This window comes from Camellia sinensis, chromosome 11, assembly GCF_055761805.1.
Source record: "Camellia sinensis isolate YWXY chromosome 11, ASM5576180v1, whole genome shotgun sequence".
Taxonomy (NCBI): Eukaryota; Viridiplantae; Streptophyta; class Magnoliopsida; order Ericales; family Theaceae; genus Camellia; species Camellia sinensis.
This window is the reverse complement of record NC_138971.1, coordinates 171,480,174-171,504,329: the sequence shown is the minus strand read 5'-3', so window position 1 is coordinate 171,504,329 and position 24,156 is coordinate 171,480,174. Positions and strand designations below refer to the sequence as shown.

General features: G+C 33.3%; 1 protein-coding gene across 1 annotated transcript; it reads left to right on the top strand.

The window, feature by feature from the left end:
- The first annotated feature begins 597 nt into the window (after nt 1–597).
- LOC145802869 (uncharacterized) lies at nt 598–22,914 on the top strand. Its single transcript, XM_082895668.1, has 2 exons — nt 598–729; nt 22,414–22,914. The coding sequence occupies exons 1-2, from the start codon at nt 598–600 to the stop codon at nt 22,912–22,914; spliced, it is 633 nt and encodes a 210-aa protein (XP_082751794.1).
- The last annotated feature ends 1,242 nt before the right edge of the window (nt 22,915–24,156 follow it).

Sequence of the window (24,156 nt, the reverse complement as noted above, 5' to 3'; positions counted from 1 at the left end):
AAGCGCTCAAAGGAGTGCCTGGGCAACCTAAGTCTGCAAAGTGAAAAACAAAGGTGTTAAGCACAGATCGCTGAACCGTGCTAAAAGAAACAAAGGCAAGATAAGTAAAGTCCTAGCTCAGCTATGTGAGGTGCTACGGGTCTTAGCCTGGTTTGAGCAAGGGGCTATTAGCCCGGTTGAACTTTTGGGGCAGCATTCTTAGTTTGGTTCTTAGTTTGGTTTTTAACTATGGGAGCTGGTTTAGCTCCAAGTTTTAATTCGGTTAGTAGTTAAGGCTTTCTAGCACAGTATTACGCAAAGCTAAGACAGTGCGCTAGCTCAACTACTTGAAACAAATGGTATTTAGGATCTATTAAAACTACAGGTATGGCGAAAGTTTTAGTTCAGTTTCCTAGTTTGGCCAAGAACATAGTACAAACAATATCCTAGTTCGGTTGGAGTGTGATTTTGGATCAAAGGGAGACTTGTTTAGATTGTTCATGTACACAGTGGCTATATTGCAAGGTTTCTTTTTCAGAAAACCCAAAGTTAAGCAAAAATGGAATATGTTTTGAAAAACATACAAATAAACATACTAGACGTGCAAAATTAACGGAAATGAAGAAGATTCGAATCAACTTACCAGTTCAAGGAGAAAACACTGAAGATGGGGGTAGTATCAGCAAGAACACGAGCTTCACAGGTGGAATGATGAGGAAGAATGAACGCTCAAAACGAGAGAGAAAAAAGGTGAACAGTGCAAGCGAATGATTCAAAAAAGTAGGGTTTGTTTTGTGGAAAAAGAAGCAAAATGGCAGGACTGTTCAAAAAACGCGGAGTATGAAGACGGCGTGACAGGTGCATTTGGCTAATCAGAGTTTGCCACGTGTCTTTGGAATAGAAATCGATTCAGTTAGAGATTGAAGAGGCGTTTTGACTGGACAAATTGGGAGCACGATGTAAATTTAGCTTGGTTGGAAGGCTAAAGTTTTTAGCCCGGTTAGAAGGCTAAAGATTTTTAGCTCGGTTGGAAGGCTAAAGTGTTTTTTAGCTCGGTTGGTAACAGGTAATCCCTATCATGCTGCGCAGATGGGATTAAGGGGTAATTGAGAGGGTAATTTATATATAAATTAGGCCGAGCTGGGTAATGGGCCATTCTGTGGGCCACGGTAAGAAGGGCTGAGTAAAAGGGCCTTGTAATTAGTCCGGTCCAGAAGAGCCTTGCAGATAGTCTGGTCCGAAGGAGCTTGGTGGTTAGCTCGGTCACCACGGTCGGCGCGGTGACAGTTAGCTCGGTCATACTATATTGGGCCGATGTATGTTAAGCTTTCCTCAGAACCTTGTTATTGGTTAGCTCAGTCCAAGCTCGATGTGATTAGTCTGGTCTCAGACAACACAGTTGGAATATGTCAAACCAAGGTACACGCAGTGAAAGGAAGAACTGAGCTAGTAGGAGCTCGGTCTAGTCTGCGGCTTTATCATGGCCATGTTATCTCGGTCGTATTGACATCCAACTGTGGTAGAACCATCTCACTTAGTTTAAGCAGTGAGGGGGAGTTGAAGGATCAGCATTGTCTTTCAGGAAGGTGATTCCTATGAGGACTCTGCATGGAGGAATAAGAGTCCTACTAGGATTGTGCCACGCGAAACCTATAAAAACTCACAACATCACCTATGGAGAGGTAACACAACTTTGATTCTTGAATACACATAGCTTTTGTCTATTTGTCTATTTTGCTGACTTAGGCATCGAAGAGGTATCCGCCACACACCTGCCAGCTAGCTCACATTTGTGTTTTCAGGGAGTAAAGCGACGTCGTACAGAGGAGCGCAGACTTGATCAACAGGATTATACGAGAATGTTTATTTCTTTCTCGTACAGTATTGATACTAGAATGGCTATTGAACGACTTTCAAATCCTTTTATCTTTGGCCAATTTCTAGGGCAACAATTTCATTTTTAAAATTGTTTTAGTTAATGTAATTGATGACTTTTTTGCATTAATCATCTTTGCATTAACTTTTTGGTTTAGCCACATTCAACCAATATATGAATGCGATGATTTTTGTTGACAACTTACTCGACTTAGGTTTGGATGTATACTATATATGCCTTTCAAACTGTATGATTGGCTGGAAGAAGAGTGCCTTTAGGTTCGGGTGAAAATATTGTTGAAATTATGCACCAATTATATAAATAAAATTATATACACACTGGTAAACCCACTTAATGTAATAAGGTAATTTCAATTTCAAAGTATTTTGATATTATTTTTTTTTCAACAAATGTACTAATCTATATTTTTTTGCTTCTACAAATTACCAGATTGTTGTGCATATTCCTCATTGGAGATACATACAAGTTGATACAAAGACTTTTTAGAAAGTAATGAGGAGGAAGTTTGGGTAAACACTTGTTTGAAGACATTATTGACACATCTTTTGTAAAGCATACACCCACTTTTTATGAAGCAAACACATCTTTTGTAAAGATTTTTCCCATTCTTTTATAAAGTATACATATATTATCGGCTCAGGTGTATGGCAATATAATGTTTGTTTTTCTTATATGGTTATAATTTGATTGGCAACAGTAGTACTAGCTGGTGTGCATTTTTTTTTATATTTTTTTTTAGATTGCAGAGCATTGGTTGATGTGCATTGTTTGGCATTTAACTTTTTTTTATATATATATTTGATTTGTTTGGATTTGTAGAGTACAGATTGGTGTGCATTGTTTGATATTTAATTTTCAATTTAATTTGTTGAGATTGCAGAACATTTGCTGGTGTGCTTTATGTGGTGTTTAGTAATTGTTTTCTTTTTATTATAGAATGTTAACGAGTATACAGTAGCTTTGATTTTTGTATTTTGTTTAGTTTTTATAATTTTTTTTACTTGCTCATATTTTGATTTGCAATATTGGTAAACTTTATAAAACTTATGTTTTTTTGAACGCTACAAAACTTATATGTTTGTTTCTTAATTTGCATTAAGATTAGGGAGAGTTGTTATTTTATTTGAGTTTTATACAGCAGGCCCGTTTGGTAGAGCTGTGGGAAAGTGATTATAGATTATAGCTTAACAGATTATAACTTACAGCTGTGAACATAAGCTGGTAACCTGTTTGGTGCAGCTATGGGATTATGGACACCACTTGGCATTACACACAGTCCAACTCACTTTCTTCACATGTTTCCTTGTCTAGTTTTACTACCTTTACTATGTACTTGGTGTTAGGGAAAATATGTGATTCCCCACAAGTAAATCAATCAATGAGAATAAAAACTAATGCGGAAAAATTAAATCAAAAGCAACACAAGAATTTTTACGTGGTTCCCTCAATGTGAGGTATGTCTACGGGATCGAAATCTGATTCCACTATCAACCAAATAAGTTTCCAAATGATTACAAACGAGACACGAATGATCTCACAAAACCACCCTTAGGTGAATTCCAAATAATTACAAATAAACAAGAGGAAAGACCTCACCAAATAGATGAACAGAAGTCTTCGAAACAAAGTTGTAGAAGACCCAAAATAATGACTCAAATCAGATCCAAAACTGAGACTGTAGCAGCATCAAAATTACGCACAAAGAACCACTGAATTTGATGTAGACTGCTGCTCCTCCACACAAGGCCCACTCACCGAATTGTTCATCAATTATATTTAAGCCATTGCCATGTGCAATGAAAACAAAACAATATTTATATATTGTTAATTCTAGGGTTTGTTTTATCAAAACCCTAGTTGTTACCAAACTGAATTAGGTCTCTAAAAATTAGATATAGTATATATAAAATATATTATGCCTAAACCAAACCAAATTAAAATTCTTTAACAAGCCAATTGGGTCACAAACTCCAATAAGGAGATATACCCCAACAATTCTCCCCCTATCGACTAGGTGGAGACATCAACCATACCCGTCAAAGTTCGACACTTTAAATGTTTGTCCCTCGACAAAGTCTTAGTCAACATATCCAAAATATTATCATCTGTGTGAACCTTTTCGAGTTGCAACAATTTCGAATCTAACACATCACGAATCCAGTGGTATTCACATCAATGTATTTCGATCTTGAATGAAAAGTAGAATTTTTACTTAAGTGAATAGCACTTTGACTATCACAATAAAGCACATACTTTTCTTGCTTCAAACCCAACTCTTGCAAAAATTTCTTCAACTATAACTCTTCTTTGCAAGCTTCTGTAATGGCAATAAATTCAGCTTTGGTAGTTGAGAGAGCAACACATTTTTGTAATTTAGATTGCCATGCCACAGCTTCCCCTATAAAGTCATCAAATACCCCGAAATAGATTTCCTAGAATCAATATCACCGGCCATGTCAGAATCTGTAAACCCATCAAGCATCGGCTTACCATCCCCAAAACACAAGCACACCTTCAAAGTCCCTCGAAGATACCTTAGAATCTATTTTACCGCTGCCCAATGTTCTTTACCCAGATTAGAGAGAAATCGACTCACCATACCAACAGCGTGAGCAATATCCATCCTTGTACAAACCATGGCGTACATCAAAGAACCAACTGCTGAAGCATAAGGAATTTTCAACATCTCTTCTTTGTCTTTCTCACTTGTAGGACATTGATTCAAACTAAGCTTGAAGTAATCCGCAAGTAGACAACCAACCGGCTTTGCTTTATTCATGTTGAACCTCTCAAGAACTTTTTCAATGTAGCTTTCTTGAGACAACCAAATCAGACCCTCTTTGCGATCACAAACAATTTTCATATCAAGTATTTGCTTTGCAGGTCCCAAATCTTTTATAGCAAAAGATTTACTCAACTCTAACTTCAACTTGTTAATCATGGTAGAATCTTGACCCACAATTAACATGTCATCAACATAAAGCAAAAGAATAATAAATTTACCATCCGGGAAATTTTTCACAAACACACAATGGTCCGAAGTGGTTTCAGAAAAACCATTATTAATCATGAAAGAGTCAAATTTTTTGTACCATTACCACGGGGCTTGCTTAAGGCCATACAACCTTTTCTTCAATTTGCAAACAAATTTCTCTTTCACTTTTTCCACAAAACCTTCTGGTTGCTCCATGTAAATTTCTTCTTCAAAATCATCGTGAAGAAATGCGGTCTTCACATCAAGTTGCTCAACTTCAAGGTTCATACATGCAGCCATGCCAAGTACAACCCGAATAGAAGACATATTCACAATCGGCGAAAAAATCTTATCAAAGTTAATACCTTTCTTTTGCCCAAAGCCTTTCACAACAAGACATGCTTTGTACCTCAGATTCTTACTATTATTCTTCAATTTGAAAACCCACTTATTTTTCAAAATTTTCCTTCCCTTAGGCAACTTCACTAAATCATAAGTGTGATTTTCAAGTAAAGAATTCATCTCCTCTTCCATGGCCTTTTTCTAATTATCTTTCTTTGCGTGCTCAATTGCTTCTTGGTAGCTCTCGGGCTCCCCTTGATCGGAAATCAACACAAATTCATTGGAAGGATACTTTCTTGAAGGTTGTCGGTCCCTTGTAGATTTCTTCAACTCAAGTTGTGGTGGCAGTTCTTGAGTTGGATGCTCTTCCTCAATTTCTGGCTCAAGTTCATTAGGATTAGTATCATCCTCCACATCTTCAATAGGTGGCTGCACATCTCCTCCATTTTCATCATCAACTGAAGATGAAGGAGATGGATCCATGTCACTGAGATCACTAGTTTTTTGCTCTGGTTGATCACCTCTGCCAAAGTCTTCAATTGTTTGGTCTTCAAGAAACACAACATCACGGCTTCGAATAACTTTCTTGTTGACCAGATCCTACAATCTATAACCAAACTCATCACGCCCATAACCAAGAAAAATGCATTGTCTTGACTTCCTATCAAGCTTGGACCTCTCATCCTTTGGAATGTGAACAAAAGCTCGGCAACCAAATACTCTCAAGTGCTCATAAGATACATCTTTGCCAGTCCAAACTCTTTCAGGAACATCACCATTCAAAGAATAGAAATGAGACAAATTGATCACGTCAACCGCTGTCTTCATTGCCTCACCCCAAAAAGATTTTGGCAATTTAGCTTATGAAAGCAAACACCTTGGTCTTTCCACAATGGTGCGGTTCATCCTCTCGGCAATGCCATTTTGTTGAGGAATTTTTTTAACTGTCTTTTGGTGCCGAGTACCTTGGCTGCGACAATAGTCATCAAATGGCCCAATGTATTCACTACCATTGTCTGATCAGATGCACTTCAATTTCTGCCCTGTTTCTCTTACAACCATGGCCTGAAAATGCTTAAATACTTCTAGAACTTGATCTTTAGTTTTTAGTAGAAAAATCCAAACTTTCCTTGAATAATCATCAATGAAAGTAACAAAATAAAGTGTACCACTATGTGTTCTAACTTTCAAAGGACGACAAACATCCGAATGAATCAACTCCAACACATTTTCTTTTTTAGAAGCAATATTTTTATGAAAATAAACTCTATGTTGTTTACCCGCCAAACAATGAACACAAGTTTTAAGATGTGTACCTTTCAAACCGGGTAGAAGCTCTTTCTTGAACAAAACTTATAGCCCATTTTCACTCATATGGCCAAGCCGCTTATGCCACAATTCGGTAGAAGTATCATCTTCAAGTGCATGGACAACACCTTTATGTTAGAACAATCTTCTGTGTAAATAAAATAAATGGAAACTAAATCAAACAAAATAAAATAAAGACTTACAGAATTTATTTTGTCTAACCAAATAAAAATTAAAAGACCAAGTCGAGTGTGTGACACTCTGTCCTTAAGACAGAATCGCCCCATTACGGTGCTTACAGTTGAGTGGCGTGTATCTCCTAGGATACAATGATCTTCATAAACTTGTAGTAGCACTCCACACAAATTTGTACAGCAAACTAGAACCTGTGTTCTTATACTCTCTTTAATTTATCTCTAAAACTAGAATAAAGATTAAAATGCAAAGGAGAAAATTCTGGACAACAATATGAAAATTGCAGACTGATTTTCGGATGCTTAGACTGCTGGAAGTGACAAGTATTTATAGGCACATAATGCTGTCCGAACAGGTATGAAGACAACCTGAACAGGTGCATTTTCAAACTGTACAGGTATAGTTTGAATTTCAAACAGATCCAACACTGTTTCAATAGATAACTACAGCAGTTATTCATCTGTTCAGAAACAGCTCATAACCGAATCTGTTATGCACTGAATAAGAAAAGAATTTAAGACACAAATTAAATTCAAATTTGAATTTAATTAAATTTTCCCGCAATTAATATTAGAACCAACTCGACCCACACGTGCGCCCGGACGGACAGCGGCGGCGCGCGCGCGTGTTGTGTTTGGGCGAAGGTTCACTTTGTCCATAACTCCTCCCTTCTATAAACTTGGGGTGCCCCTTGGGGCCCAACCCAAGTGTTGTAGGCTGGAGCTTATACACTTAACAAAACTCTCTTAAAGTTTCAATGTGGGACAAGCCTCACAAGGAAACCCACATTAAAAACTTTAAATGTCCATTCCATGAACCTAAAAACGACGTCATGTTCCCATTCACTCATAAATGGTTTTGACGAATCGTCTTCACCGTGTGACTTGCCACGGGGCAAGAAACACTTCACCTCTTTGGACCCGCCCTAAAAGACGTTTGGGGCCCACTTAATTTTGGGCTCAATGTCGGCCCAAAATAAGCCTAATAAACCAAATTTTCCAACACTTTACAAATTTTTCTTTGCATGGAATAAAGTGTATGAGTTTTCTTACACTTAGCCACCACCAAAGAACCCTTTCTGAGCTTCCATATTCCATTACCAAATCTATTGTTGAAGCCTTCATCATCTAGCTTCCTGGTAGAGATCAAATTGAGACGAATGTTGGAAACATGCCTCACATCTTTAAGCAATAACTTGTAACCCAAATTTGTTTCCAAGCAAACATCACCCATGCCAATAATCTTGGACAAACCTTCATTATCCATTCGAACAGAACCATAATCTCCTTTGGTGTAAGTAGTGAAGAAATCAACTCGAGAAGTCACATGAAAAGAAGCACCGGAATCAATCACCCAATTGCTCTCTTGGCCCACAAAATTGATATAATCATCTTCACAAACGACCATGAGATCATCGGTAGTAACTGCCATTGTGTCTTCTTGCTTCTTATCCACACTTTTGTCACGCCTTTTCTCCTTGTTCTTGAGCTTTCGGCATTCTCGCTTCATGTGCCCTTTCTCATGGCAATAATAACACTCAATGTCTTTATTTGAAAAAGAACCATCTCTTGATTTGTCATGGCTTTGATCACGACCATGAGGAGTCTTATTCCTCCCCCTTATTTTGCTTCGGCCTCTTACAACAAATGCTTCTGAATGAGAGGAACCCGCTGATTTTCTTCTAGTATCTTCATTTAACAAGCTACTAGTGACTTGGCCCATTGTGACAACTCCATCAGGTGCCGAATTACTAACCGTCACAACCAAAGTCTCCCAACTTTCAGGCAAAGAACTAAGTAATATCAAAGCCTGCAACTCATCATCAAAAATAATTTTTATAGAAGCAAGTTGGTTAACAATACTCTTTATTTCATTCAAATGTTCTGGAATAGGGCTGCCATCTTTATATTTTAAATTAACCAACTTACGAAACAGAAAGGCTTTATTTGTGACTGATTTCCTATCATAAAGGCCTTCTAATTTTTTCCATAAATTATGTGCTGAAGTTTCAGTAGCAACATGATGAAACACACTGTCATCAATCCATTGACAGATAACACCAACGGCTTTTCGATTAAGCCTGTTCCATTAATCATCTTTCATACATTCGGGTTTGCCACTATCATTCTCAATGGGTCCATACAAATTTTTACAAAATAATAGGTCCTCCATTTTAGTTTTCCAAGTTACCTAATTTCTTCCATTGAAGCTAGACATACGACCCACATTACCCTTTATTGATTTACACAAATAAATAAACCCAAATAAACTGTAAGCTCTGATACTAGTTGTTAGGGAAAATATGTGATTCCCCACAAGTAAATCAATCAATGAGAATAAAAACTAATGCGGAAAAATTAAATCAAAAGCAACACAAGAATTTTACGTGGTTCCCTCAATGTGAGGTACGTCTACGGGATCGAAATTTGATTCCACTATCAACCAAATAAGTTTCCAAATGATTACAAACGAGACACGAATGGTCTCACAAAACCACCCTTAGGTGAATTCCAAATAATCACAAATAAACAAGAGGAAAGACCTCACCAAATAGATGAACAAGAGTCTTCGAAACAAAGTTGTAGAAGACCCAAAATAATGACTCAAACCAGATCCAAAACTGTGACTGTAGCAGCATCAAAATTACGCACAAAGAACCACCGAATTAGATGTAGGCTACTGCTCCTCCACACAAGGCCCACTCACCGAATTGTTCATCAATTATATTTAAGCCACTGCCATGTGCTATGAAAACAAAACAATATTTATATATTGTTAATTCTAGGGTTTGTTTTATCAAAACCCTAGTTGTTACCAAACTGAATTAGGTCTCTAAAAATTAGATATAATATATATAAAATATATTATACCTAAACTAAACCAAATTAAAATTCTTTAACAAACCAATTAGATCTCAAACTCCAATAAGGAGATATACCCCAACACTTGACAAAAAATAAAAACGCATGTTTTCGTTTACTAACTAAACCAGGCAAGAAAAACAATAGGCCACAAAAGCTCTACACCACAATTTCATTGTCCTCATATTCCAAAAGGTTAAAAAAGAGAAGAAAGAAATAGAGACGAAAAAAGAACCTGCAACTTTAGTTTTTTCTTAAATAAAATGTAAATTTATAAATCCCAATTCAATTGAAACACATGCATAACCAATTTAAGAGACAATTAGACATTAATTTTTATTTTGACAATAGGATATTTCAAAACTTAGCACAAAGTTATTTCTAAAGTAACTCAAAATTTACCAACGTATATTGTTTTAAGAAAGGCATTTATTTTGTTACCAAGATTAGTCTGTGTGTTCACCCCCCCCCCCAAAAAAAAAAAGAGAGAGATTTATCTATGTTTATCTTCCCTTTTTATTTATTTTTTCAATTTTTTCAATCCTCAGTATGCACATTTTCATTTTGGTTTAAATCTTCAACACATACTCCCAACAATCACCAAAATATGTAATGGCCAAGCCAATACTTTCTTATGGGGGGAAAAGAAATCTAGTGTACAGTGCATGAGTCATTCAAATAAGCCATTCTATTAGGTTTCTCATAGGTCATACCAATCCATTCTATTTCATTCCACTACTTGAACATTTACCAAAACCACTCATAGAAAAGCTACAAAGACTACTACAACACCCTTTATTAAGCTCCATTAGAAAGAAAGAAAGATTAAGAAAAATAATCTAGTGAAAAAAGCAAATTAAAGCAAAATGTTTGAGCAATACTAATTATTATTTTTTATTTTTATCGTTGTTTACTACTCCTTATCACCATTTTGCGTTTATCTTTATGCAAATGGAAAGGGAGCTTTGTTTAAAACATAACTACAAAAGTAACAGACCAAAAAATTTAACTTTTATCAAAATTATATGAGTAATGAAACAGATGTAATAAAGAAAATTTGTGTGAGAGGGTTTATACATTTGATTATAGTGAGAACCTAGAAATTGATGACCGCCAGCAAAAAACACAGCACAATATGAAAATAGCAGAAAGTAACAAACTAAAACTTGAGAGAAAACTAATGATTAGAAGGAGAAAGGAAATGACATATTTATCAAAACTTTAATGAAAAATATTATCAAAGAAATCAAAAAATAGAATTCTTTTCATTAAAGAAACTGATGAATTGCGTCAAAAATTAATGAACTGCAGCAAGAGGAAATCAGATATTAGAAATTGATTTATAGAAATATAGCAATCGAAACAAAGGAAAGAAAATAATTAATCAAAGTACTATTAATGTTTGTAGATAGTGCAAGGGATAATATACATGGACGTCCATTATACACAGAGTAACTAAAAGAAAATAACGATATCTTAGGTGACTTTGTCACAGCTCGAATCACTTTCATAGTTCATTATCATCAACATGGATGTCCATACTCTGCAGAGTATAGCATTTTCAAAAAAAAAAAAAATCACACCTAAAACACGAACTAAAGAAAAAAAAAATCATTTTGTTACTAAGATGAATGGAGTGATTGACAAAAAAAAAAAAAAAAAAAAAAAAGAAGTCATTAAAATGTAAAGCATTACCCAAATCAAATTGATTCATTAAAATCCCAATTCAACTGAAACACATGCATAACAAAACAAATGCGAAAAAATGTAATTGTTTGAGCTTTAAGCACTACTTGAGTTATTGAGTCTAAAAAAGAAGGAAAAAAATTAATAAACAAAGCTTGAAGTATAGTTTCTATCACAACATACCAATCCACATTCCCAAATAATAAAAAAAAAAAATTAGGCTTCTTACATATTTGTACTTTAATGGAGGCTCCAATTACAGTCATCGACCGTGCCTAAAGGCTTTATGTGTAAACTCTAGAAATAACCCGTGCCTGAAGGCACGCCCAATAAAACTTAAGAATATATTTTAATTTTATTATAGACATTTCGTTTCTATTAACAAACACCAAAGTGTAAACTTCACATCAACACCAAAGTATAAATCTCATGTCAACACAAAAATAAAAATAAAAACACACCTGCTAAGAAAGTCAAGAAAAAATTGTACAAACCAAAGCTATTGTACACATGTTAATTCTATAATCCAAAAAAAAAAAAAAATTAGTAAGCACACTAGCAAGTGTTTTACAATCCCAAAAAATTAAAACTAAACACCAAACAATGTAGATCAACCAGTACTCTGCAATATAAAAAAAAGTAAAAATAAAATGGACTCCAACCAATACTCTGCAATTCAAAAAAATTAAAATTAAAATGCACATTAGTTGGTGCTCTACAATCTCAGCAAACAATGTACACCCTCCAAGTGCTATTACTGCCAATCACATTTTAACAATTCTTTGCAAATTATAAACCTGAAATATAGTGAGAAAAATAAAGAAAAAGAGGCACTGCTATAATTTTTTTAACCACAAAGCACTCCCATATAAAGACCGCTTAAATGGTGAAATTTACTCTCTATAAAAAAAAAATCCCTAAAAAATAGCCAAATTAAATGGATTTGAAAAGAATAAGTCAAGATGGATTAATGTCATTTTGAAATAAAAAATAACTAATGTTTGGTATTTCCAAATGACGTCACATAGTAAGCAATGAATTTTCTAATTGCTAAAAAATATGCTAATTCTTATGGTACCTGCTCCCATGTTCTTCACTTGTTTTCCTCATCTACTTTTTTTTACTATCTCCTCTAAAGCACTTGTTAAAAAATGAGCACACATATTTTCTCTAAACAAAAAAATGAGCTCACATTTAGGAAGAACAGTGGGACAACAAAAGCACTACACTATGATTTTGTTAGCTTTTATTCCAATGGGGATTAAAACAAATGCGATAGAGACAGGGAAAGGGAAAAAAACGTTTGCAATTTATAGTTTCTCTGTAAATAACATGTATACAAACCAAAAACCCAAATAAAATCACAATTAGACATAAATTTCAATATTGACAATAACGTAGCACAAAGTTATTCCTATAGTAACTCAAAATTTACAAAGATATATATTATCTTAAGACATGCAATATTTTCTATTTATTTTTTTCATTATGCACATTTTCCTGTTAGTTTAAATCTTCAACACATTTATTACATGACATGAAATTGAAGTCATCCCAACAATCAACAAAATATGAAATAGTCAAGCCAACAATTTTTTATGGGTGGGAAACTATGCTAGTTGTGCACAGCCCAGAGCCAACAAATAGCAAAATACAAAAACCAAACTATCATGCAAAAGTCATTATATTTCAGTATACAACTCTAACATCTACCGAAACCACTCACAGGAAAGCTACAAAGACTTCCACAATACCACCATTCAAAAGAAATAAAGATTAAGGAGAGAAGAGGAGGAGAGGAGTGGGGGGGGGGGGGAAAGCACAAAATACCAAAAGATCCAACAAAAGACCCAATAAGTAATAGACCTAAAATAAATAAATTTTCTAAAATTTTTTGATTAATGAAACAGATATAATAAAATAAAATAAAAAATCTTTTAGAGTTTATACCTTTGATTATATCGAAAACCCATAAATTGATGACCTACAACAAAAAGACACAACACAACATGAAAATGGCAAAAAGAAACAAACTGGAATTTAGGAAAACTAATTATTAAAGGGAGAAAGGCACTTCCATATTTATCAAAACTTTAAATGGAAAATCTTAACAAAGAAATCAAAATCGTTTCCTAAAAAAATAACTAATGTTTGGTATTTCCAAATCCACATAGTAAGCAATGAACTTTCTAACTTCTAAAAAATATCCTAATTCTTGTGGTAATTGCTCCCATGTTCTTCACCTATTTTCCTCATCTACTTTTACTATCTCCTCTAAAGCACTTGATAAAAAAATGAGCACACATATTTTCTCTTAACAAAAAAATAAGCTCATATGTAGGAAGAACTATGGGACAACAAAGGCACCACACTATGATTTTTTTAGCTTTTATTCCAATGGGGATTAAAACAAAGGGATTCATGTAGCCGACTCCATTTGATGGGACTTAAGGCTTGGTTTGGTTTGGTTTGGGGATTAAAACAAATACGATAGAGACGGGAAACGGAAAAAAAAAAAAAATTGCAATTAGACATAAATTTCAATATTGACAATAACTTAGCACAAAGTTATTCCTAAAGTAACTCAAAATTTACAAAGATATATATATATATATATATATATTATCTTAAGACCTGCAATGTTTTCTATTTTATTTTTTTCATTATGAACAATTTTCTGTTAGGTTAAATCTTCCAATCCAAAATAGATGTATCCACCATTTTCCCATGCTTCTCCTTCATGTTTCTTGTTTTTCTGTAAATCCAAACTCCAAATAATGTGTCCAAGGATTTGGCAACTAAAACTAAGTTAGAAAATGACAATATATGGATTACCTAATATTGGAAACACTACAAAATTTCATAGAAAAAATGAAGTTTTTCAATTTATGTCAACAATAATTTTTTTAAAAATTGCGTAAAAAATTAATGAACTGCAGCAAGAGGAAATCAGATATTAGAAATTGATTTATAGAAATATAGCAATCGAAACAAAGGAAAGAAAATAATTAATCAAAGTACCATTAATGTTTGTAGACAATTCAAGGGATAATATACATGGACGTTCATTATACACGGAGTAACTAAAAGAAAATAACGATATCTTAGGTGACTTTGTCCCATTTCGAATCACTTTCATAGTTCATTATCATCAACATGGATGTCCATACTCTGCAAAGTATAGCATTTTCAAAAAAAAAAAAAAAAAAAATCACACCTAAAACACGAACTAAAGAAAAAAAATCATTTTGCTACTAAAGATGAATGGAGTGATTGACAGAAAAAGAAAAAAAGAAAGAAAAAGGAAGTCATTCAAATGTAAAGCATTACCCAAATCAAATTGATTCATTAAAATCCCATTTCAACTGCAACACATGCATAACAAAACAAATGAAAAAAAATGTAATTGTTTGAGCTTTAAGCACTGCTTGAGTTATCAAGTCTAAAAAATAGGGCAAAAAATTAATAAACAAAGCTTAAAGTATAGTTTCTATCACAACATACCAATCCACATTCCCAAATAATAATCAAAAATTAGGCTTCTTGCATATTTGTACTTTAATGGAGGCTCCAATTACAGTCATCGGCCGTGCCTGAAGGCTTTATGTGTAAACTCTAGGAATAACCCCGTGCTTGAAGGCACGCCCAATAAAACTTAAGAATATATTTTAATTTTATTAGACATTTCGTTTCTATTAACAAACACCAAAGTGTAAGCTTCACATCAACACCAAAGTATAAACCGCACGTCAACACAAAAATAAAAATAAAAACACACCTGCTAAGAAAGTCAAGAAAAAATTGTAAAACTACACAAAGCACACAAACCAAAGCTATTGTACACATGTTAACTCAATAATCCAAAAAAAAAAAAAAAAAAAATTAGTAAGCACACCAGCAAGTGTTTTGCAATCCCAAAAAATTAAAACTAAACACCAAACAATGTACATCAACCAGTACTCTGCAATATAAAAAAAAAGTAAAAATAAAATGGACTCCAGCCAATACTCTACAATTCAAAAAAAATTAAAATTAAAATGCACATTAGTTGGTGCTCTACAATCTCACCAAACAATGTACATCCTGCTAGTGCTATTACTGCCAATCACATTTTAACAGTTCTTTGCAAACTATAAACCCGAAATATAGTGAGAAAAATAAAGAAAAAAAGGCATTGCTATAATTTTTTTAACCACAAAGCACTTCCATATAAAGACCGCTTAAATGGTGAAAGTTACTCTCTATAAAAAAAAAATCCCTAAAAAATAGCCAAATTAAAAGGATTTGAAAAGAATAAGTCGAGATGGATTAATGTCATTTTGAAATAAAAAATAACTAATGCTTGGTATTTCCAAATGACGTCACATAGTAAGCAATGAATTTTCTAACTGCTAAAAAATATGCTAATTCTTGTGGTAACTACTCCCATGTTCTTCACTTGTTTTCCCCATCTACTTTTACTATCTCCTCTAAAGCACTTGTTAAAAAATGAGCACACATATTTTCTCTTAACAAAAAAAATGAGCTCACATGTAGGAAGAACAGTGGGACAACAAAAGCACTACACTATGATTTTGCTAGATTTTATTCCAATGGGGATTAAAACAAATGCGATAGAGATGGGGAAGGGAAAAAAATGTTTGCAATTTATAGTTTCTCTGTAAATAAAATGTATACAAACCAAAAACCCAAATAAAATCACAATTAGACATAAATTTCAATATTGACAATAACTTAGCACAAGGTTATTCCTATAGTAACTCAAAATTGACAAAGATATATATTATTTTAAGACCTGCAATGTTTTCTTTTTTATTTTTTTCATTATGCACATTTTCCTGCTAGTTTAAATCTTCAACACATTTATTACATAACATGGAACTGAAGTCATCCCAACAATCAACAAAATATGAAATAGTCAAGCCAACAATTTTTTATGGTTGGGAAACTATACTAGTTGTGCACAGCCCAGAGCGAACAAATAGCAAAATACAAAAACCAAAATATCATGCAAAAGTCATTATATTTCAGTATACAACTCTAACATCTACTGAAACCACTCACAGGAAAGCTACAAAGACTTCCACAATACCACCATTCAAAAGAAAGAAAGATTAAGGAGAGAAGAGGAGGAGAGGAGTGGGGGAAAAAAAAAGCACAAAATACCAAAAGATCCAACAAAAGACCCAATAAGTAATAGACCTAAAAAAAATAAATTTTCTAAAATTTTCTGAGTAATGAAACAGATATAATAAAATAAAATAAAAAATCGTTTAGAGTTTATACCTTTGATTATATCCCAAACCCAAAAATTGATGACCTACAACAAAAAGACACAACACAACATGAAAATGGCAAAAAAAAACAAACTGGAATTTAGGAAAACTAATTATGAAAGGGAGAAAGGCACTTCATATTTATCAAAACTTTAAATGGAAAATCTTAACAAAGAAATATAAATCGTTTCCTAGAAAAATAGCTAACATTTGGTATTTCCAAATCATGTCACATAGTAAGCAATGAACTTTTTAACTGTTAAAAAATATGCTAATTCTTGTGGTACCTGCTCCCATGTTCTTCACCTGTTTTCCTCATCTACTTTTACTATCTCCTCTAAAGCACTTGATAAAAAAATGAGCACACATATTTTCTCTTAACAAAAAAATGAAATGGGACAACAAAAGCACTACACTATGATTTTTTTAGCTTTTATTCCAATGGGGATTAAAACAAAGGAATTCATGTAGCCAACTCCATTTGATGGGACTTAAGGCTTGGTTTGGTTTGGTTTGGGGATTAAAACAAATACGATAGAGACAGGAAACGAAAAAAAAAACATTTGCAATTAGACATAAATTTCAATATTGACAATAACTTGGCACAAAGTTATTCCTAAAGTAACTCAAAATTTACAAAGATATATATATTATCTTAAGACCTGCAATGTTTTCTATTTTATTTTTTTCATTATACACATTTTTCTGTTAGGTTAAATCTTCCAATCCAAAATAGATGTATCCACCATGTTCCCATGCTTCTCCCTTCATGTTTCTTGTTTTCTGTAAACCCAAACTCCAAATAATGTGTCCAAGGATTTGGAAACTAAAACTAAGTTAGCAATGACAATATAATGGATTACCTAATATTGGAAACACTACAGCATTTTATAGAAAAAATGAAGTTTTTCAATTTATGTCAACAATAATTTTTTAAAAAACTATGTCACACTCAATTAAAACTATTTCATAAGAGTCTTCAATTTTGTACAGTATAAGCAAAGATATATGCACAGCTTAGTTGATAAGAAAGCACACCTGTCAATGCCTACTGTTGCCAATCACAAATGAGATTTAGAGGTTTTGAAAAAACAGAGAGAGAGAGAGAGAGAGAGAGAGAGAGAGAGAGAGAGAGAGAGAGAGAGAGAATGAGAATAAGAAATGGACCATAGCAACTATAAAAATACACTTTCAGTTTATAAGAAAAAATTATAGATTAAATTTATACAATCATTTAGTAGAAAGGAATCATGCTCATCTTTAGAAACTTTACACTAAAATAGATTTTGCATGCTCCAAAATATACACATTCCGTAGGGATTGCTTTACTTGCTAAATATTCCAAAAACAAACTCAAAAAGTAATGATTGAATAACCATACCATTTGCGGTACATTTGGTGTTCCCATTCCTGCATAGCTTTCATTTCTTTTTTGTTAAGACACCTTAGCCTTTTCTTTTTCCTTTTGAAAAAGAAATAAAATTTAGTAATAGGGGTTTAAAGTTTGAACAATATATAACACCACAAATTCAAACCAAAGTATGAATTTGAGAAATCAAATGGTATGATACCACAGTATGAATTTAAAAATTAATTAATTTAAAAAATTAACTCATGAATTCTATAAGGGCCTATTTGTTGAAATAAAAAAATGAAATGTTGTTTAAATTTACATATTGAAATCAGTTATATACATAATCATAATCATATATATACATACATACATACATACATAATCAAAATTAGAGCAACCAGATAAAACTTTTGCACCCTTGCTGTTGGGGTCTCAAAGTTCAGTTTGTATGTTTCATAAGAACCATACCATTTGTGGTACATTTTGTGTTCCCATTCTTGCATAGCTTTCATTTTCTGTTTTGTTAAGACACCTTAGCCTTTTCTTTTTCCTTTTGAAAAAGAAATAAAATTTAGTAACAGGGGTTTAAAGTTTGAACAATATATAACACCACAAATTCAAACCAAAGTATGAATTTGAGAAATCAAATGGTATGATACCACATTATGAATTTAAAAATCAATTAATTTAAAAAATTAACTCATGAATTCTATGAGGGCCTATTTGTTGAAATAGAAAAATGAAATGTTGTTTAGATTTACATATTGAAATCAGTTATATACATAATCATATATATACATACATACATAATCAAAATTAGAGCAACCAGATAAAACTTTTGCACCCTTGTTGATGGGGTCGCAAAGTTCAGTTTGTATGTTTCATTACATCAATCCAACCCCTAAATAAGTACTAAACATATACATACAGGGATACATTCAACACAACTCTACCTAGATGACAACTAAAAAAAAAAAACAGGGATACATACATAATCATACATAAAATTATATATATAATACACATAAATGCATATATATATACATAGATGACAACTACCAAAAAAAAAAAAAAAACGGGGGTGATCTCTAAGCATTTCAATGTTCACATTTCAACCTTATATACATATTCCAATCTTTGAATCTCAACCTTATATATATACGTCCATAATCATATATAAAATTATATATATAATACACAAATGTTCACTTTTCAACCTTATATATATACATACATATTCCAATCTCTGAATCTTAACCTTCTATATATACATACATAATCATATATAAAATTATATATAATACACAGAAATGCATATATATACATACAGTTTCGACTCGCATCTCGGAATCTCCCATCTCTCTAATCTCTTTTGTAGTGGCTCCATTCAATCTAATGTTCAATATTGAAGGGGGTTTGGGGCTGCCACTGTTGATGACGATCGAAAGGAAGAGAGAAGATGAAAAGATTGATAGGGGGTTTGGGGTTCGGTCACGCCGGCAAGGGTTGGGCTCCGACAGGGAAGCACGTTCGATGGAGAGAGAGAGAGAGAGAGAGGTGTGCTCAAAATTTGAAATCAAAAAGAGATGAGAGGAGCGTGTGTGTGAGAGGGAGAGAGAGAGAGAGAGAGAGGGTGCGTGTTGAAAATGGTTCATATTTTGGACCAAATAGAGGGTGAGTGATACATTGTGAGCCCTTAGATTGAATTAAATCTAAGGGTCCATATTTTGACAACAGGACAAAAGTCCCATCAAGGAAAAAAAAACAGAGTTGTTTTATCATATAGATTTATTTGTTAAGACCACTTTCAATTTTTTTTTTTTTAAATAAAAGTTGATTTATTTGTTTAGACCACTTTTAGTTTTTTTATTTAAAAGTTTATTTATTTTAAATTGTTAAGACCATACAATTTATATATTAAAAAAACAAATGAAAATTTTAAAAATTACTAAAAATGAGATTAAGCTTTAAAAAAAATTCCCAAACCAAAGGAGTGGACCTAATTGAATCAAGAAATACCAACTTTTTATAAATAACATAGAGGAATGAGCCAAAAAAAAAAAATTTTGAGTTACTAGGACCGAGATAAGTATAGCCAAAAAAAAAAAAAATTATTATTTGAAATATAATAATTATTAACATAATAAGTTTTATGGAAAAAATAGTTAGAAAAATTAAAAATTTTATAGAAGTCATTTCTTATTTCTTATTTCAATTATTTCATAAGTTGTTATACTATATAATTAGGATGTTAGTGCATAATTTATTGGACTGTTATTTTAAGTCAATTTATTGATCAATATAATTTATATAAATGAAAAATATAGTTTTATGATTTTTATAATTGAAAACATAACAAATGAAATCTATGAAATAATTTTAAAAAAATTTATAATCTACATATCTAATCAATAAAATAATTTTAAAAATTTATGAAATCATTCCATATGTGTTATAAAAATACTGATAATTAGAGGGGGGCAAAAAAAATTTTGAATACTAACAACAAGAACTCATTTTATAATGTTTTAGAATAAAAGAAAATGAAAATACCTTGAAAGTGTGTTTGGAGGGACTTTCTAAAGGAAAATGCTATAAATTTCAAATTTTCTATCAAATAAATGACCAAATGTCTCACATGGGTATGGAGTTTGGTAGAAAATTTAGTATCTTTAACATTATCAATTTCTAAATTGACCCTTATTTTTATCATAATAAAAATCTTGTTTAATTTGATAAAAATACATAAAATTGGAGATCGACAATGAACTATGTGTTTGAAAATGTAAATGGCTCTTAATAATTCCAATGTTTTGTCAACTTTTTTCAATTTCTAGACGAATTCATAATCAAAATCTAATTCAAATTTGTTTCCATTTTGCCTTATGTCAACATATTCTCAAGTTATGACTATGTCATGCCACATTTTTAATTTATTGAATTTGCTATTTGCTTGAATACAGTTTACAACTACCATTCTCTCTCAACCATTGGATTTAAAAATTAGAAAAAAATAAATAAATAAAATTTTTGTTGGCCTACTCATCTCATCTCATAAGTTATAAATAAGATTATTTTGAGTTATAATTAAAACCATTTATCACTTCAAAAGAATCATCAACACTGTTTTGATTTAGAACCAAAGAACACATTAATGGGTTGTTTGAAAAGTGGGTTGACTTTTTGACTTTTTGATTTTTTTTTTTTTTTTTTTGCTATTTTAGCCTGGGGCTAAAAATCTTGATTTGGGAAGGATTTTTGGCTTTTTTTTGGCTTTTTTGACTTTTTTTAAGAGAAATAATGTAATGATTATGGGTTAGAGTGATGTTTTGTCTTATTAAGTTAAAAAGTTCATTTTATTTTTTGTGGCTAAAATAGCCAAAAAAAACCTGACTTTTGCCTTTCCAAACGAAGCCTAAATCATAAACAAAGCATATGTTACACATCTTTCTAACAAAATTTGTACAATATAATTGGTTATTGCATTATTATGTCAACTTCGTATTGTAATGGATTACAAAGTTTTACTCCTCTTGCATCATTCTCTTATTTTATTTTTCTCAATTTTAGTAAGAAAATAGAAAGTTGTTTTTATGTAATCAAATATCTTCGCTGGAACCCCATCAAATCCAATCTTGAATGGCGATCTTTCACTCCCTTCTCCTAGAATAAAATTTAGGCAACAAGTGCATATAGACCTTTTGATAAGAATTCTCTTGTTGGCTTAAAAAAAGTGTTTAGATTGTATTAGTTTGTGCAAATTGAGGTGATCGAACTAAAAACAAGTGAAATCCTTTCTAGTGAGACATTTGATTGGTTGGATGTGGCGGATTAATTGTTTTGTTAAATTGTTAATCCTTCATTTTTATGAAATAATTAGTACCCATCAAAATTATCTCCTTTCGTGCATCTAATGATGAGAAAATACTTTTTCAAATTTCAACTCATTTATCCCATGTTTAATAATATTTTTATTATGTCACACACGGGTCATTACTTCTTATAATATGTAAATCACTTGATTGAATTTTCATTTTTTTTTTTTTTTAATTGAAGAAGCAATACCCAATCCAACCTAATTTTAAAACCAACCACCTAAGTGTTGGCATGAGTTGTATTATTTCCAATTGTATTACTTCCATAAATAAGTTTTTTTTTTTTCCTTATATAGTTTTCCCTGTCCATATCTGTATTGGCTTGGTGCCTACTCCAAGATCTCTTACACCTATATAAGGCTTCTTGTATCTTCTCTCTAATTGATTGTTTTTATTAGAATAAAATTTATCACTTCATTCTTTTGTCTTGGTATCAGAGCGTGGTCCTAACCCAGTTTAGATCTTGGTTCGCTTGCTCTAAAAACCCAATCTCTGAACAAACTCTACCTTCTACATACTCCAATCATCATGACGGATGATAATAATCAGCAAGTTGCTATAACAACTGGTGTAAACTCCAATCCTGTGGTGACTATCCAGAATGATTCCTCTGTTATTCCATTTGGAATCAAATTGAATGGTTCCAATTACACTATTTGGTCTTAGATGATGGAATTACATGCTGACGGGCAAGGCAAGTTCGGCTACTTGACAGGAGAAACTCCTCGGGTGGACCAATCTGATCCTGGTTATGCAAAGTGGCGAAAGGAGGACGCTATTGTTAAAGGATGGTTAATGAAAACCATGGAACCTGATTTACTTGGCCTCTTTCTTGGCTTACCAACTGCGGCTGACGTTTGGGAAGATGTTTCTCAAATGTACTATGATGGATCGGATGAATCACAGATTTACGAACTACGCTGCAAAGCCACCCGTATAAAACAGAGTGGTCGTCCGATTCCCTTGTATTTTGCTGAGCTCAAGACCATATGGCAAGAGCTTGATAAGCGTTGTCCGATTAAAATGACTTGTGCTACGGATATAAAAGTTCGTCGGGATGAAGTTGTGAAAGATCGTGTCTATGATTTTCTTGCAGGATTGGATGATGGATTTGATGAAGTTCGCAGCGATTCTTGGCCTCTTTCTTGGCTTACCAACTGCGGCTGACGTTTGGGAAGGTGTTTCTCAAATGTACTATGATGGATCGGATGAATCACAGATTTACGAACTACGCTGCAAAGCCACCCGTATAAAACAGAGTGGTCGTCCGATTCCCTTGTATTTTGCTGAGCTCAAGACCATATGGCAAGAGCTTGATAAGCGTTGTCCGATTAAAATGACTTGTGCTACGGATATAAAAGTTCGTCGGGATGAAGTTGTGAAAGATCGTGTCTATGATTTTCTTGCAGGATTGGATGATGGATTTGATGAAGTTCGCAGCGATTTTTTGCGGATCCAGCCGCTTCCTGGCTTAGAGGAATCCTTTGCATATATCCGCCGTGAGGCTCAACAACAGACTATTATGCTCTCTTCTGCAGGTGCCATTGGTACTCCGTCTGTTGCCATGGTATCCAAATCCCCTGGCATCCAGACATCTCGAACTCCTCGTTTCTCTGATGTTGAAAATAAAGATGATTTGCATTGTCTTTTGCAATGGTACTCGACATACAGCCGATAATTGCTTTAAGAAACACGGGTTTCCCGACTGGTATTTGGAGCGTCGAAAGCAACTCAAAGCTGAGTGCACGACTAGACGTCCAAGCCATGCGAAACTTACAGACACTCTGGCTGGGGTTGCAGCAGTAGCAACCACAAGACCAACCACCACTACTGTGCAACATTCTGGTCATCTAGCACCGGCTTTGTCCCTTATTTCTGAACTCTCTCTCTCTCAGAAGACTCCCCAAAAGATGTTGCTGGAAAAGCTCTAAGCTCCTCCGAGGATCGTGACACAGGTTGGATAATCGACTCGGGTGCTACCGATCACATGACTTACGATAAATCTCTATTTCAATATGAAACTTCTCCTCGTCGAGATCGAGTAGTTACAGCCAATGGTGAAACTGACCTTGTTACAGGGGCGGGTTCTATTGCTCTTACTCCTTCGTTGTCCCTACATCATACATTGTTTGTTCCAACATTATCCAATAATTTACTTTCTGTCAATCAAGTTACAGAACAATTGGATTGTATAGTATTAATGTTTCCTCTTTTTTGCTTGCTCCAGGATATCCAGACTCGGGAGATCATTGGGTGTGGTACTAAGAGAGGGGGATTATATTATGTTGATGATGTTACAGCAGGTCGGGTTCATCAGGTGCGTGGGACAGATACTGAGAAGATAAAAAAAATTTGGTTGTGGCATCGTCGTCTTGGTCATGTGTCTTTCGGTTATTTACGCAAGTTACT